The sequence below is a fragment of the Puntigrus tetrazona genome, chromosome 19 (assembly GCF_018831695.1).
Source record: "Puntigrus tetrazona isolate hp1 chromosome 19, ASM1883169v1, whole genome shotgun sequence".
NCBI lineage: Eukaryota > Metazoa > Chordata > Actinopteri > Cypriniformes > Cyprinidae > Puntigrus > Puntigrus tetrazona.
Genome location: NC_056717.1, coordinates 18,625,255 through 18,643,259, shown reverse-complemented (window position 1 = coordinate 18,643,259; position 18,005 = coordinate 18,625,255). Strand labels below are relative to the sequence as shown.

The window sequence follows — 18,005 nt, the reverse complement described above, 5'->3', positions numbered from 1 at the left end:
AGCACCCAACAGAGAGCTTTTGTTTGAGATCAGGCAGGCCTGCAGGAATGAGGGAAGCCACAGGACATGAAACTGGCCAGCAGAAATCTGGCCGCATCTGCCAACAAGAGCAGCTGACGTGTAATAATACAGCTTTTCAATATGTCTTGTCATTCCACGCTGCTGCTGTGATTGACGCTGAACATTTCTACTAGAAATATTAGTCGAGTACATGCAAAGCATTTTTGTGAACCACTCGATTCTCCCAATAGCAACTAAACAAAAAAGCTAGCTGTAGTTATACATTATGTAAGCTAACGTGCTTTACATTATTTGGATCCAGGGTTCAATAAAGAAAAAACAGTATTGTAACGTAATAGTACAGATCGATCAAAATACACACACACATAGTTCACATTTCACATTGCAACAAAGAAAGCTTGTTTAGCTCAAGAGCTCATTAGCTTTGCTAACGACACACGTCCATTTAGCTCATCAGGAGGAGTTTATCACAGAAATGCATTTGGAGGCCTGCTGGTGTTCGTTACATTGTAAAACGGGCTTGATGTGAACTGGCACACGCTGCAGGAATGCGATCTTCCTGAGAGCTGCCAGATATTCAGCTCCTGCGATGGGACAGGAGCATTAGCTTATGCAAAACACAGATACCATAGTACTTGAACGGACCACGCTAATACATTAAAACATCACCAGAAGTTCTTAACGCTATTGTCTTTCTTCAGAAGACTTGTGGTCTTCGTTTACTCAAAATGATGGGAAAATGCAAAAGGTTATTAGGTTGTATTTTAAGGTGTAAGAAGTCATTTTATGTTATAATATCAGTTTTAAAAGTTTAACCGAATCTTTCTGGTTTAGTTGACTGAAAATGAAAATCCGAATAAAAATAATAAAAGTAAAAAGAGTGCATCTTACTATATTTTAGCATAAATAAAATGATAAAGCCATTAAAACATGAAAATAAAAAAAATGCATGAAGATTAGATGCAAGAAAATAAATAATAATAATATGTTAACAGCCTAAAGTGGTTTGCTGGTCTTAGCAGGCCATAAAACCGGTCAGACTGGTTTGATGGGTTTTTTGAGAGGTTTTGGACAACTGTCAGCTCTAGATTGTCAAATGGTTGATCATCAAAACCAGGTTAACCCAGCAAGGACCAGCAAACCATCTTATGCTATTTATATAACCTTGTTTCGGCCCACAGCATTGAATTAAATTATTATAAAAATCCAGCTTCCGAAAATCTTCAAGAGTCTAACCAAATATAAAATCCAATCAAATGTACTCAAATGACAACAATGACAAAAAAAAAAAAAAAATCATAGCAACACTGTACAACCTGTACTATAGTCATTTATGAATTTTAAACCATTAATGTTTTTAGACATTTAAATAAATACATTTTGAAAAAAACTATTCATTAAAAGCAAACGCTAAAAAACAAACGGCACCACTGTTCATTCTTTTCTGTGTTTTTGTAGAGCTATATCACAAAATTAGGCTGAAAGAACCGTCTAAAAACCAGCCAGGTCATCTTGTTTGCCAAGGTTGAATAAACGAGAAAACACCTGTAACTTCCTGCATGAGTTCCTGTGTCTCTGGTCTGTGATGTTGTGTAGCTGCCCTCCACTGGTTGAGCTGCCTTACTGATTCCACCGCTGCCTGCTGGGCCAAAGAGATGATGGGACATACCTTGAATTATCATGCTTTTCATCCCAATGTTTGGTATCATCAGTCAACAGTTAACGTGCAGTAGATATTCGTCATCATTTCTGCACTTTGATACGCTAAGACGCTGCAAATCTGATCTGAATATAAATTATGAATCAAAAATGTGTCAGTGCTCACCTGTCGTTTGATTGGTGGGAGCAGTTTGAATGGCAGGGGCTGGGGTTAGAAGTCCTGCCCCTTACCAAGATGGGGGGCTGGAAGGGTATAAAATGTATTTTGCTGGCCAGTCAAGCATAAGGAAGTCAAAAGCACGTTTGCTGGTTGCTTTATGCCTGCTGCACAGTTTCCCACATAGACCTGTGCTAAAGATGCTGTCACGGTAAGTCAATGACGAATGATTTATAACCACCAACATCTCTGAATCTGACAACAGGGGAGTGACCGATGGCTAAAAGAGCAATAATTTATCTGTAAATATCAAGGCAGAGCAGTGCATTGGTTTATCGGTATACTTGAATGAGGAGTTTTTATGTTCGTGCATTTATTTAAAGCAGCTTGCATTTAATTCAAAGTACGTGGATTAATTTTTACATCAATTGGGACTCAAACCCATGACTTTGGCGTTGCTACAATTGTGTTTAAGCTACACAAATGTTTTTTTTAATAGACTAAAAGCATGTTTTGTGTAGAATTTGATGCATATGACTAATATGTGGTTTCAAAGTGTAATTTAATGCTGGGAATCCAATTAAGTATTATATAATGTCTGTTAACTGAATGCTTTATGATTAAAACAAGCACACATTTAGCTTTAAGTATTACTTTTAGCCATTACTTGTGTTTTTAAAAAGCCAAACCGATTCATTTACATTGTATGCGAGTTAAAGCCGTATTAAAATGATATTAAAAACGTGCATTTCTGAAGGGAATTGATGATTTTTAATGCCCATCTTCGGCTGTTATTGAGATAATCACGAGGAATTGCTCATTTCTGGGTTGAATTTGCTTATTCTGGACCCGTATCTTTTTGCTTTCACAGAAATCTTGTAATTGCTTCAGTGGCTGTTGTGTTTCTGGCGTCCACCGTATCTGCGGCTCCAGTTGAAGGTACAAGCTCTTTTCCCAAAGGGATTATTTAATGACACACTCCTATGTTTAACACACAACGCCCACGTTCATTACATTTACTTTTTAGCAGACGCTTTTATCCAAAGCGACTTAGACATAAGGACAACGGAAGCGGTCGATTACTTTGATCAATTATTTCTCCGGACAGATAAGGAGCCTGAGGAAAATGACTTTGAGGCTGAAGAGGGTGAAGAAGAACTGTCAGAGGAGGAAGAGGGTAGGAGATGAAGGTCTTTTAAGATGTTACTTCATCAACGTCCCGATGAGAGTCCATCGTACCGCATCAAGAAGCTCATATTGTGGGCAGTTTGACACTAGATGTAGATCCTGCAAAAGGGCAAAATCACAAATTAATACTGTAATGCTGATGATAAACAGCTCTAAAGTAAACCTGAATCTTATTTAAAGCTTTTTTAAAGATCCGTTCGGATTCATAAACCGTCAAAGTGGGCGAATACAAAGTCTCAAAGAGAAAATGAAAGGGCATTTAACTTAAAAAGCAGATCGGTGAGTCCTAAACTCCGTGGACTCATATTATTCTGATAACAGTCAGCAGATCTGCGAGGGATTCGGGACAGAAAGAGGAGAAGGGCGAAACAAAGGAGCGGTTGTTATAAACTGTATCGATTTTCCCTTTTCTTTACAGATGATGATGACTCCAAAGGTCAGCATATGAAGGGTGGGTGACAAGTTCACAACTTACCACCGTTGCGCAAAACCTCGGTCATCTTTAATAATCACATAATGAACCATGATTTGATAATCACATAATAACTCATAATTCACTTCAAAAGTGAGTCTTTTTTTTAATGAGGCTGAGCTATTCAAAACATTTGGGGTTCTGTCATAATCAGAAATTACACTTACAAAAAGTACTGTGGCATTTTTTTCTTGTATACTGTGATTTTTGGACGTGGGATCAATGATAAACGTTTGTTTTTTTAAGCTTGATGATTTGAACGTATGGTAACCACACAGTATCATAGCATATATCGAAGCAGCATGCTATTATATGTATGGCGTTTTGGGTATATGAGTGATTTTGTGACATTTTGATCAAATTTTGATATGTATCATGGTATGGAAATGCATGTATCATATTTCATATTTATAGTTTTAGAAGAGTGCATGGATTTCAGTACCATAATATATTTTAAAATACCATAGTATTGCCATCTGATATAACCACAGTACTATTTGTAAAGTAATTCAAATAGTATCATTAAAAGATTTGGGGTCGTTATTTATTTATTTTTGACCCTGGAGTGCAAAACCAGTCCTAATTAGCACATGTAGCAATAGCTAAAAAAATCATAAAGATCATGTTCCATGAAAATATTTAACTTCATGAAATATAACCTTAACTTACTTTTTCATTAGTAGTATGCATTGCTAAGAACTCCATTTGGATATAATTTTTTGCCCCCTCAGATTCCATTTTCAAATAGTTGTATCTCGGTCAAATATTGTCATGTTTGTTCAGCCTTCATATAATGTATAAATCGGTTTCCAAACTTTGACCCTTATGACTGGTTTTGTGGTACAGGGTCACATATAACACGAGTCTACTACTCACCAAGATTGCATTTATTTGATCAGAAGTACAGTAAAAACGGTACTATTGCAAAAAAATATATAAAAATCTGAAAATAACTGATTTGAATACATTTTAAAACACAATATGTATGATGGTAAAGCTAAATTTTCAGCATCCTTACTTCAGTCTTCATAGTCACATGACCATTTATGCTAAGAAAACATTTTTTATTTTTAATCAATATTGAAAACTGTTAACAATTGCTTAATTTTTATATATATTATTTTATAACACTACTGAACTCTTTACTGTCGGTTCTGATCAATTTAATGCAAAATTTCTGCCTAAACTGAATGACCCCATATTTTTCAACAGTTAATTGATAAATGAAACTAAAGACTGATGTTACTCTATATTTAACTTGTAGTGTTTAGTTCTAATGTGGTAGTGACATTGCAAAACCCAAGTTAAAATCTGATCTAAAATGCACATAAAAGACAATAAAAGTGACTTAAAATGTATAAAGCTGGTTTATACAATATGCGAAACCCCTCAAGCACAAATCTGTCCTTTCAGAAGCCACCTGGCCAGAATAGATTGATTGACCTGTGAGAAATAATCTCTGGGAATCTTAAGAATATGTTTCTTATTCCTCTCCCTCTTCTCCCAAAGGAGCCGGATCGCAGCAGGCCACTGCAGCACCCAAAGGCTTGGGTAAGGTGAAGCTAATCCTCTTTAGAGCTGGAGGCAGAGAACACTGAACCTCTCAGCACTGGAAAATAGTTCACTGGGTGCACCCTACTCAGTAAGCAAAGTCAATCAGTACTTAATCTGGTTTAGGGATCAGGTATGTGGGGATTTTAGCCACGGTGGCTGAACGGCATTGCTCGATTTATTAATAAATGTGGAAAGACGAAACATCAGGTGCAGAGATCCGTGGAAAACAGAGGCCTGTAGCTCAGTGAGACTGCATGTTTGTCGGGGGCCGATGTTTAGACTGAAGGGCTGTTTTTCTCTAAGGTATGACTCCTGGCAGCGCCGCCGCGGGCGAATCCCCAAACGGTAAGGAAAGTCTACTCGATAACGCAAAAACAAGTTCTGTTCGGAGTGCATTAGCCTCTCATGGCCTCTGGTGAAAGGTGAATTTGTTGAAAGCTCAATGGCCACTTTTCAGGCCTTTTCTGAAGTCCAATACATCTTTTGACAAAACCTTTGCTCTTGTTTCCCAGGTCAGAAGCTTAATGGTGGCACTCAAACTGGCCAAGTCTGTAAGTGTGAACCTGATCTTTCAGGGGCAAAACTTTCACACAAGTCGCACTTTAGAAAAGCAACACCGACTGACCTTGTGTAGGAAATGCGCTACAGAGCTACAGTATACACACGGGGTCGTAGACCAACATCGGAAGGTTAAAAATGGATATATGTTGTCTTTCCCGGGCTAATCAGAAACTAAACTAGTGTTTTTGTCATTGCAGCATCAGGCAGCACGTCGACAGCTTCAAATGGAGCAAACGGTAACCAGCGCTTCGAGCTGAATATTGTAAAACAGCCCTGCATCTTGCTCATTTGCAGAACCAGGCCTAATGTTAACCAATTTGTCGATACGCAGTTCAAAAATATCAATAGAAGCTTCCTATCGCATAGTTTTTTGCTTCACAAAATCATGTGTGTTTATTTGCTTTAATGCGCTTATGAAACAATTAAAGCAGCCAGATGTCAAAGGGTTTTTTTTTTTTTACAAAATCTGTAATTTTCTGTTGCTGTTTCACATTCTAGGTTAGGTGTGCATTTTCTCTTCATAATTCTAACCTTAAAATTAGGCATAAATAATGTCATGCATGTGAAAATTGGCTGGGAATTCAGCAGATTGTTGTACTGGGTTAATAAGAGAAAGATGGTAGATAGTAGTTTTTTCCACTGATTAAGGGATAATACAAAACTTCCTAACCTCATAAATGCTTGTAGAATGCAAAAACGTATTTTGTGAGAAAATGACGTGCTACAGAAAAATAGGTGCTATTTTTGGAATCAGCATCCCAAAATTAGTCAAAAAACCCCAAAAAGACACTGGATTTCATTCAGAAAATATTATGAAGGGTGGTGAATCATTAGTTTTGTTGTTTAATGGAACCTAATTGCATATCATTGGGTTACTTTCTGTATTGATAGCTATGCTTTATTACCTGATAAAGAATGACCTCTCAGAAATGTTTTTTGTGGGTTACAGGAAGCAACGGAAGAGACGGGTACTCTCGCCCATCTGGCTCTAGTTCTCATGGTACTGCACCTGCCGTACAGGTTTTTCGTTTTGCACTAATAATTCAACTGCATAATCACTGTATTTATTTCACTTACAGATGCAAGTTATGGTGGACAAGATGGGTCCAAATCAGAGATAGTTCCTCCAGGTATCTGATAGCTGATTCTGCCCTACAAAAAATTTAAAAGCAAGTTACACATTTATATGGCATGGCATAAATGCTAACGATATATACTAAAAGTACTAAAAGACTTAATAATATTTAAAAATAATTTATATATATATATATATATATATATATATATATATATATATATATATATATATAATTTAACATGTAATTTAAATATAATAACAAAATCAAAGCCAAAATAAAAGTGTTAATTTATTTTAATTTTTTTATAATAAATAGTTAAACAGTAGTGCATAGCATGACGAGTGATAAAGAAATTGTTCTCAGGTGTAGGAACTGGAGGAGAAGGTGCTAATGGAGGTTCAGGATCTAAAGTCCCTGGTAACGACATTTAGAAGCAAAATTATTGTTCGAAAAATGATCTAAAATATTTACATTAGAGAAACACAATATGTTTAATATGTTTCAGGCACAGACGGGGGAGTCCATTCAGTGTCCATTACTGTTGGTAAGAGATCCTTCCGTTTATGATAAGGCAACCGTAACTTATATGTGTTTATATTGTGCACATAAAATTAAATATATAGCATTTTGCCATTCTCACAGTGTCATCAGGTCAAGGGTCATCAGGCCACATAGCAGCAGGTCATGGGTCTACAATGATATCCAGCCACGCTTTTGGCCGGCCTTCAGCAGGACAGATGTCAGACGGTGTGGCTGTAGTTTCCTCTGAGGTCCAATCACAGCCTGCAGGTATTTCCTTCAAAAGATGGAATAGTACACCCGAAAATGAAAATTTACTGACCCTTAGGCTATTCAAGTAGAAGAGCTTTTTCATTGAAACATGTTGTCGAAGATGAGCTTCAAGATGTGATTCTTTAATGAAAATTTGGTGGAATCACTTGCTCACCAGGGAATCCTCTGTAGTGAATGGGTGCCGTCAGAATGAGACAGCACCGGTACTGTGATGATAAAAACATCACAGTAATCCACAAGTGACTCACACTTTAGCCCATTAATTCACTTCTTGTAAAGCTGTATGTATGTATGAAACAAATAAATTGTTAACCAGTTTTTAACTTCAAATTGTTGTTTCCGGGCAAGATATCAAAATTAATAATGCTTTATCCAGTGGAAAAAGTCTATTCCCTGTTGTCCTCTCACTTCAAAATCCACCGGCATATTTGTTTAGGAGAGTTTTGGACTGTTTTTGCTTGTAAACGGTGCTTGCTCTATGCATATTTCTCTCCTGATTATGACTCTTTCACTGGAGAAAGCAATATTATGGATGGAGGATTTGAGAGGTAGTGTGGTTTGAAGCTAAAAACATCTTAATGATAGCTTTGTTTCTTATAAACGTACAGCTTTTTACTGTACAAGACATTAAGTGAAGGACTGGAGTCATATGGATTACTTGTTGATTATTGTGATCCTCTGTTTGGACTCTCATTCTGACGGCACCCATTCACTACAAAGGATCCCTTGGTGAGCAAGTGATAAAACACCAAATTTCTCAAAATCTGTTTCAATGAAGAAACAAACTTATCATAATTTTCATCAACTTTCCAGTATCGGGTGAACTATTCCTTTAAAAATAATTTTATACACATTATATATAACAGTTCAAGTCAAAGATCTATGCAAAAGTAATGCAATTATAATGCTCTTTGCATATATGTTCAGGGTCAGAGGGATTGGCTCCACATACAGATGGCTCACAGTATGAAAATGGTATGTGTTTAACAGGCTCTTGCGTTTTGTACTTTTCAAATGCCTTACACAATTATCAAGAACATATTTATGTCTTCTCGCATCAGGTGAAACGGCTCATGATGGATCTCAAATAGAGTCTCCAGGTGATGGACATTAAAGTTTCCATACAGTTTACAAAACGTTTTCTGTTAAATGTATGTTATAATTATGCCATTTTTATCTTGTACATTCAGAAATCCCTGAGATAGAATCTAACGGTGAGTCTTGTTGCGTGTTAATGCATATTAAACAATAATTTGTCATATTTATCAGAAAGACTGATGCAGTTGTTTTAATCGGGTTCCTCTTATAGGCAATGGTCACAAACAGCTTCTAAATGGAGGAGAAACAGGACTTACAGGTGAGGAAACAATGAATATATGGTTTTAAAAGACTCACATTTTATATGACAAAAAAAAAAGATAAAAACAAACAAACTATCTTTGATGTTAAGTTGCTATTTTTGTTGCAGGCTTGGATCATTTCATGGCAGGCACATCTCAAATACAAGGAACAGGTATAAAAACGATTTAAAGTCCTACCGTGGAAAAACTATTCATTTCAGAGATAAAAATGTATAATTCATATATATCTATCTATCTATATTTTTTTCATTGCAGGTGGTTTTGATTCATTTGGCACAAGCCCTCACCTGGAAATTACAGGTAAATCAGTTCTCTTCTGCCCTACAAAACCAAAAAACACATTTTGAGTTATTGAGTTAAACCCAATCAGAAGCTCCTATACTGTTTAAAACTTGGGGTTCAGTGGTATTTGACTCATAAACGATTCGTTCAATAATTCCTTTTTCCAACCCCCTCCGGTGATTGGTCGATTGCATTTAAAGCAGTGTTTGTGAGCTTTTAATGCTCCAAAAGCGGCACCTGGGGGCAAAGAATGAGTTTGCATTTTCATTCTGACCAACGCAAAGAGACCAACAAGTGGGCGGGCAATATGTCAACATGAAATGGCTTGGGACTCCTTTTTAAAAAGACTCGTTTCAATGACCCAACTCTATCTTTTAAAAGACGATAAGTTCATACATGGTGCACTTTCAGAATGACTTTTGCGGGATGTTTTCATTTACTGTGTTACACACTGCATGAAAGGTCATTTTCAAAAATCCATACCATGGACACTTAATGCCTTAATTTGTATCACGGTTAAAGCTGTAATTTTAAATTGTAATTACATTTGACAATATTGTGTTTTTACTGTGTTTCTGATTTCTTTCAAAAATTACTGACCCCAACTTTTAAACAAAAGTGCATAAATTTTACATTAAAAACACCCATACATATTCAATAAATAATAATGTGAGCATCAGACCGTACTATGAACAAATTTTCATTGCAGGCATAATAGATCAGTCAAGCCATGACTTTCTTGTTGGCTTAATGGGTGAGCATTTCATCATTCGCATTAATTACTGTAAAGAATACGGAATATCAATTCTCAGTATAGACCAGAATGTCCCCCTCTACAGGTGGAATAGGAGAGAGCTTTGGTCCAGACACCCAAACGGACGGGCTAGGTACGCTTTTAGACCTCTTAGACACTCCTCCAGACGTTCCGCCCACATGCCTAGTAACTGACGCTGTCTCAACAGATCACATGGGACTCGCATTTCAGGTGGATTCGGCAGGTAAGCGTCCACTTCACGTCATCCACTTTTCACTTAACCAGAGAGGCTTGATGTTTATGGCTTTTGGGCTGCGGTCATCAGAATTGCTTTCCGCTGATCTCATTGGCCTCGTAGCAAACAGGACGTCCCACACTAGTTAAGTTCACTTGATTTACTTTTATGCCCACGCTGTGAAACGGCTCACATACGGCACTGAGAGCCTTCCCTCATTCTGTCCAGCTGTCACGCTGCACTAATTATGGGCCGCACTGACAGAATAAACCAGCCAGATTCTGTTCTCTACCTAATAATTTATTGAAAGACGACTGGTGTGAATCAAAGCTGTCCTTTTTCTCTCGCTGGTTCTCCTTTCCAGGCGCTGGCCTGAGTCCAGGGCACCCGTCCAGTGGCGGTCCGGTTCTAGACGCTCCTCCAGGTAATGGCTGCTGGCTGCCGCTCTGTGCTCCTTCAGGTCCTGTAAATTTAGAGTGCTTTTACCCCAGTAGCCGTGGGATTAACCCTGCACACGTCTAATAAACTCTGTCAGACTTTATCCAACCCTTACATTGGCTCCGAAGGGGGGCGTAACGACAACTTTCAGAGACGTTTTTAGTGTCACGAGAGGTCACTGGGGTTTCATGCATCCGTATGAATTACACAGACTGATCACTGAGCTCATAACTCATTTACTGAATGAGTGTAGGAGCTTTAAGATGGATAGATAGAACAACTGACAGAATGATACACGACAGATAGACAGATGTCTGGTAAACCAATCATTTAACTCGCTAACCATCTCTCGTTCTGTATATCAGACTCTCCAGGACCAGATTACCTGTCTGTTGACAACGGGAATGGTGATTATGCTCATTCAATCAGTAAGTATTAATCTGCTTACTATCATTACATCAGTAACATTTAACATTATATTATTCCATTTTGAATAATACCTTTCATAACATCTCCAGGCACGGCTGATAATGGAGCCCAGCCAAAGTCACCAGCTGATACAACAGGTAAACTTAAGTTAAACACACGTTCACCAAAAATCCTGCACGGTCTGGATGGAAGTGACATAAAAAAGAATTTGTGTTAAATCTCATTTTTACAGATTCCTCATTAGTCTTTGACGCAATGTCACATCCGGGACATTCCTTCTTAGATTATTCAGGTAAGACAAATATTTTAGTACAACTTTGATGCAAGGTTTCAAAGGAATTACTCACCCAAAAATAAAATATAAATAGATTGCTGTAGATTTTCTCACCCTCAGGACGTCCGAGATGTAGATGATTTTGTTCTTTTAACGGATATGGAGATATATAGCATTACATCACTTGCTCATCAGCGAATGGGTGCCGTCAGAATTAGAGTCCAGACATCTGATAAAAACATCATAATAATCTATATGTAATACACACCACTCCAGTCCATAAAGATACAACATTTTTGATTGCACCCATTCTTAATGCAAAATTTCTCAAAATCTGTTTTGATGAAGAAACAAACTCACCTACAGTACATTTTTTTCTGCAATTTTTTGGTGGCCTATTCCTTGAACATTAGTTAACACAATAGCTAACTAACAAGAAACTTATAATTAGCAGTATATTTACTTACAATATCTACTGATCTCCGTAAATGTTAATACAAAGTTAATAGAAATGCTGTTAAATGTAGTAGTAAATGTTGAAATATTTCTACAGCATTTATTGATCTAGCTTAATGTTAACCAACATTAAAAAAAATGTTCATAAACTTATAATGAACAATATTTATATTATTATTATTCTTATTTATTGTTAACTAATGTAGTTTACCAATGTCAGCGAACGGCTCCTTATGGTAAAGTATTAGCCCTATTTTCAATGATAAGATATTATTAAATATTTAACGGTTTTGTTGTTCTCCTCAGATGGTGGGGCAGATAATAATGGTGCAGATTTACCTGATACAAACGGTAAGTTACAGTCAACATGTAACCTTAAAGCAGTCACTGGTTTCTAGCTGGTCCAAGCTGATTTAGGTGGTTGACCAGCTGCGGGGATTTCATCGTACAGTGTTATTTTGACACATAATTCATAACTGCATTACAGGAAATGGAAACGGTCGGCACAAACCCGTAGTAGACATACAGAAAGGTATGTTGAAATGCCTATGAAAACATATGAAACCTATAAACGAGAGAGAACTGCAGTGTGTGTGTGTGTGTGTGTGTCTGGATTCGTTCACAGGTGACCCTCCAGGCGTTCATCTCGACATCAGTACGTATCCAGCAATAAAACAAACACAACTAATCAAACACCGTGTTATCGACAGACTAATATCCTGGAATCGATGTGAATATTCCCAAATGTCTTTCCAAACAGGCGGAACAGGTCATCAGGGCGCCGCAACGGAGATGCATCACACAGCTGGTACTATATCACCCGCTTGTATGACATCACTGAAAGTCAATTGATTTGTTAGCCATATTTCAATTTTTATGCGTCTTCTCTTGGATAGCCTGTCTAGAATGGCGGGGTTGCGTGGGTTTACCAAATGCTTGTGCTCAATATGGAAAATATTTCTCATGGCAGGTTTAAAGCCATGAAATCAAATATCAGAGTTTTGGGGATTTCAGTTCACATCACATCTACGAACCAGTGTGCTCACGAAAATTTACAAAATTAGTAAATATGCACACTTAAAATTATGGCTCATTTTATATAACTAATCCTTAGCTAAAGGGACATTCTTTAACAAGATATACATCAGATTACTAAACTAGGCTTATCGGGTGACGTTACGGGGTCCCTAACATACATTTAATATCAGCTAATATTTTGTCATTTTCTTTCATAGACAATACAGCTGCATGAATATAAATGAACAAAGGCACTACACTACAGGCAAAACTATTTTTGGGCTGTTTTGCGTCCATAACTTGTCTTTTTAGACTAGTAAAATGAAAAAATCGCAAACACATTTAAGAGTTTATTATATAATGTTTTATGAATTTGTGTAGATTTCAATATATATATATACGGTATATCTTTATAGGCCATTTTCAGCAAATTAGTTTTTCTCTCCCCAAATTTCAGTAAACACTTGCACGCACCAATTCCCATCTGTATTTTCATATTTTTCACAGAGCAGTTTGTTTATATACATATATCTTTTTTTTCCTGGCTGTTGACAGTATTTTCTAATTTATGGAGGAGATTAAATTTAATGTGTCAACAAAACTCTCTATCCAATGTTCAGATTTCCATTCTGGAAACAAAAACCTCTTGTGCTTTTCAAAAAATCTGCAACATTTTGCCATAAATTAAATGTTGCCTACTTAGACATCGTTGGTTTGCTCACACAGTGCTCGGTCGAAAAGACAGGCAGCATTATTCTATGCATTCATAAAGTTTTACCCAGAAATCTCTTCAGCTATAAGGGGAAAACGACCCCAGAATGCTTTGAGGTGAACTTAGTGAATAAACCCATCCTAAATGAAATATATGAAATATAGGCTTACCTTTATTAAGAATGCTGAAAATGATTTTTTTTTTAAATAGTTATAGCTTGTGCTGTTTTACCAGCAGCTAACTTCAAACATATACATTACGTCTTACAAGTACTACTTTTATCTAGAAGGCAAATCTAGAAGGCATCCCACTAGATTTTGGAACAGCTCTATTAAGTCATCACTGATCATCTTCACACATATATTAATCAAATATTAATCTATTTAGACCCTTTTCTTCTCGCTGTTATTTTCAGTTGGCGCTCTTGATCAAAGTGACCATACTCTCAGCCCTTACCTTGACACGACTGGTAAGCAACCATACATAAAAGCCTGTTTCTGCCAGATTTAAAAAAAAGATTGTTAATTATGGCTTTTTAATCTCACAAATCGGACTTTCTGCCAATGCAGAGAATCTGAATTTTTCTCGCAATTATGAACGTTCATGTTCAGAATTTCGCATGAATGTTCAAAATTTCCGATTCAGTTTTTTTTTCACCACAACATAAAATATTAATTGTGTCATTCTGGCAAGTTTGAGTTTGTATCTCGCAACTTTATATTTCGCTTTTCAGAAGAATTCGTCTTAACTGTGACTTATGAACAGACTGCCATGATATTCAGTTTAATTAAATAATAATTATTATAAAATAATTGATTTAATTTCTGTTTAAATGCATCTCTCGTTTCTCCTTTGTTTTTTTTGTTTTTAAGATTAATTTAGAATTTTATAATTATTTTCAAATTATTTGTATGAAAAGCACTTTTTTAGTGTTTGAATTGTGCCATATAAATAAACTGGCCTTGCCTTCCCAAAGGATTTGACGGTGTCGCCGGTGCAAGCATGCAGACAGATATGGCAGGTATAATCTTTCCAATTTTCCAACTGATGTACGAAATACACAGTGAGTGAATGTAAGAGCAGCATTGGTCTTTGTACACGTACCTGTAATAACGGAGGTTACATTGTGACTGATCAGGTGCAGCAGGAAATCCAGTGACTGACGGACAAATTCAAACAGACGTGACAGGTGAGTACAACACAATATGCACAAAAAAATAATGAAAGTAAATATGAAATATTTATGACGTGCTGTTTTTCTGTTTTTCAGGGCAGGGACACTTAGCTGTGACGGATGGCGTGCCGAATTACACAGGTAACCACGTCTCCTCAGCACATCCAGACACATGCCAGTCAATCACTCATGCGTGGGTTTCACGTGTAGCGTGTGTTTCTAAAAAGCAGATTCTGCGCGTGCGACCGGGACTGGATTCACAGGTGAGTGACTTTTAGATTATAGCAATAAATCAGAACGACCAAGGCACTAATGATATGAAGGTATGCTTAGAAATGATGGATATAAATATATGTATGTGATCATCAGCTGAAGTGACAAACTACGATTTTTTATTTTTTTTTTTGATTTTGGCACTTGCAAATGTTCTTGTCAAACTTTCAGATGCCTCAGAGACACATAGTAGCATGGTTCAGACAGACTTACCAGGTAAATTACGTTTGAAAACATCTGCCTCATCAGGTGGACTAACCATCCAGGTAAGCTGCCCTTATAAAAATGTACCATGGTAAACGTAGTTTCTGCGGAAAGAATGACAAAGAAGCCCGTTTGAAGGAAATGCTATGATTTTACAGTGCAATAACAATGCTGTTTTGGTGGAAACTATGATTACCAAGGTCAATTTTTGCAAGGGTTTGCTTACGAAGCAGAAATTGTGTAAAAAGCTTGTTATAAGTTATAAATGAAACCAACGTTTCTTAAACTCAACTCCAGTCACAGGGGATCCATTCACAGGGGTTTCCTCACAGACAGATGCCATGGGCACAGGTGGGTGACACACACACACACACAAACAGGTATTCCTATCATTATGGGGACATTTCATAGGCATGCTTTTTACTGCAACAACTTTCTATCCTCTTACCCTAACTCTTACACCTGTCACACGTAACTACATTTTTAGATTTTCAAAGAACTTCACTCTATATGATTCACAAGCCCGGTTCCTCATGGGGCCTTAGAAATGTCCCCGCGGTATTGCTATCATATTTGCAATTTTTTATTTTTATTTTTAAGCTACAGCTGAACCTCAAGGGACTCTCGGGAGTCCAAGTAAGTTTTGCTACATACATATATGCATGCATAGACTACTACTCAAATTCTCTGAATATTTTTTTTTTGCAACGTCTTTTAATATCAATGTCTCTTAAACCATGTCAAAATGTCATTTTCGATTCACGCTACGCTGCCAAACCTGCTTTACGTGCTAACATGTTCAACTAATCTAATAACTAAGGGATCAGTTGTTTTGACGTAAACCTCTGGTTTGTTCTCCTCGAACAGGCCAACCTGGTGCTACGGAACAGACACAGCCAGCTGGTAAGCTTCATGGGAGTTCAGACCTCCTTCACTTCCATCGCATGTTTTACGATGCACTCCGATGATCTGTACCTTGCTTTCACCTCAAAGCCATGTCAAACCTGTCAAGGATACATAAAACTGAATCAAGAAATCTAGAATAGTATACCTTGTGAATAAATGCATGTTTATGTCTGATTGAGATGATTGTCTGCATAAACAGATGCTCAACAGCTCTTCTCTTTTCTCTGTTTTGCTTGTTCTGTCCAGTATCAGCAGGTGAACAGTACCACACATCTGGTCAGGGTCCTGAAGGTGGGTCTGAAATTCTTCACGTTCACGTTGAAACATCTATAGAATACGCATATTCAAATGCCCCAAATCACCTCAGAAATATAGGGGGAAAAATACTTGATAATGACATGATAACGCATAGTGGCCCGGTTTCACAGATTGGGTTTAGCTTAGTTATTTAAGCAAATGTTATAAAAAAATACAAATTTTACAGGTGTGTAGCTCTAACACATTTTAAGAGCAGATGTCAAGAGCAAGATATTTAACAGTGCACGCGTGCATTTTAGTCTGGACCTAGCCTTAATCCTAATCTGTGAAAACTGCAGTTCAAAACTTTGGGGTCAGTACATCTTTTTAAGAAACGAATGCTTACGATCAGCTTACGAGGATGCATTAAATTGATCAAAAGTGACAAAAAAGACAATTATAATGCCACTAAACACCTCTATTTCAAACAAATCCTGCTCCTTTCTATTCCGCAAAGGTCATGGAAGAAATGTGCGAAGGTTTCTGTGGAATGTATTAATCGGCAGAACTATTTTAAGTGATATTAATAATACGAAATGCTTCTTGAGCGGCATAGTATGATTTCTGAAGGAGCGTGGGACGGTGAAGACTGGAGTGCAGTTTTGCATTACGGAAATAAATGACATTTTAAAATGTATTTCAAAAGCATTCCTTCATAAACGTTTCACCGTAGGCTACTTTTAATCTCACTGACCCCAAATTTTTTAACAGTAGTGTACACGGGACAGAAGGCAGGTAATACGTGTTTCACTAAAGACGCTCGATGAATTTGGACACTGTGAAGCTGACTCGAGGAAACACAATTTTCTGCTTGTAAGCTACTTTGGCCTCGATGAACTGATCTGTGCGCCTTTTTGAAAGGTGCAGAAAATGTGGAACTGGAAGATACCTGCTGATTTCCACATGAAGCCGAGAGTGAGGTTTCTGCGCTACAGATTTCAGTGCACAGACCAGAACGCCTGGCAGAGGAACCCTGAACCCGCCCGCTAGACTTTAGCTCTCCTTTGTGTGTGTGTCCGGTTGTTTTATTTTTGACTATTTAAACATTCAGAGGATACTGTAACTTAACTTTTTATTGCGCCTGTTTATAAAAAATGCCCTGTAAGTATTTTATTCATTGGTACGACGGAAGAAAAAAAAAACAATAGCAGGAGTCAAATGAAAGAGAAAGCGAAAAATCACCATTCAAAACGCATTTGCTGTGTAAATTTAACGGTCGTTTCCCCCATAAATGTCGCTAACGTTACTGTATTTTCTTGCCTAGATGTTGAAGCAATATTCTTTACCAATGTCACAGATTGTATATTGCTGAATGTATGTCATTTGATGATAATCTTTACATTAAATTGAACATCTATTTTGAACATCACATTCAAATATTTGTCATTTTACCTGTTCGGAGGAATTAGTTTTAAAAAAAAGGTACTTAGAAAATGTATGGTCTAACACTAACTGGGTTATTTTCAAACAATTTTGTATTGTTACAATGTCGGCAGTTTTAGTTAGTTTTTTTTGTTACCTGCACCAAAACATCCTTGTCAGAAAAAAAGTCCGCGAAGTCACGTTAAACGCGGCATCGAGCGGGCTTTTGTGAAAACTACAGATCGCACTTCCGCGTTTTTGTATCCCCGTTCATCAAGAACCTGATCGAGCCAAATGCATTATGGGCGTTGAAGTTCTATCCTTTGTCGCTACAGCTATTATCTATCA

The 18,005-nt window shown here is 37.1% G+C and overlaps 1 protein-coding gene across 15 annotated transcripts; it reads left to right on the top strand.

The window, feature by feature from the left end:
- The first annotated feature begins 1,976 nt into the window (after window positions 1-1,976).
- Window positions 1,977-17,664, top strand: si:ch211-80h18.1 (uncharacterized protein LOC555593 homolog). 15 transcript variants are annotated; one of them, XM_043217139.1, is made up of 41 exons: window positions 1,977-2,048; window positions 2,709-2,776; window positions 2,946-3,014; window positions 3,444-3,476; window positions 5,007-5,048; window positions 5,355-5,396; window positions 5,564-5,602; window positions 5,810-5,848; window positions 6,562-6,612; window positions 6,692-6,742; window positions 7,055-7,108; window positions 7,197-7,235; window positions 7,334-7,480; window positions 8,411-8,458; window positions 8,545-8,583; window positions 8,674-8,697; window positions 8,793-8,840; window positions 8,952-8,996; window positions 9,100-9,144; window positions 9,836-9,880; window positions 9,966-10,013; window positions 10,089-10,124; window positions 10,480-10,539; window positions 10,919-10,981; window positions 11,072-11,119; window positions 11,215-11,274; window positions 12,019-12,063; window positions 12,200-12,244; window positions 12,338-12,367; window positions 12,473-12,520; window positions 13,857-13,910; window positions 14,418-14,462; window positions 14,580-14,630; window positions 14,712-14,756; window positions 14,826-14,878; window positions 15,060-15,104; window positions 15,390-15,443; window positions 15,693-15,728; window positions 15,960-15,995; window positions 16,245-16,289; window positions 17,157-17,664. In XM_043217139.1, the coding sequence occupies exons 1-41, from the start codon at window positions 2,038-2,040 to the stop codon at window positions 17,283-17,285; spliced, it is 2,055 nt and encodes a 684-aa protein (XP_043073074.1). In that variant the 5' UTR covers window positions 1,977-2,037; the 3' UTR covers window positions 17,286-17,664. The 15 variants fall into 15 exon arrangements, with proteins under 15 accessions (XP_043073074.1, XP_043073076.1, XP_043073087.1 ...); XM_043217141.1 differs by having other exon boundaries at window positions 1,983-2,048; window positions 14,846-14,878; window positions 16,231-16,289; XM_043217152.1 differs by having other exon boundaries at window positions 1,983-2,048; window positions 14,843-14,878; window positions 15,699-15,728; window positions 17,163-17,664.
- Window positions 17,665-18,005: the final 341 nt, after the last annotated feature.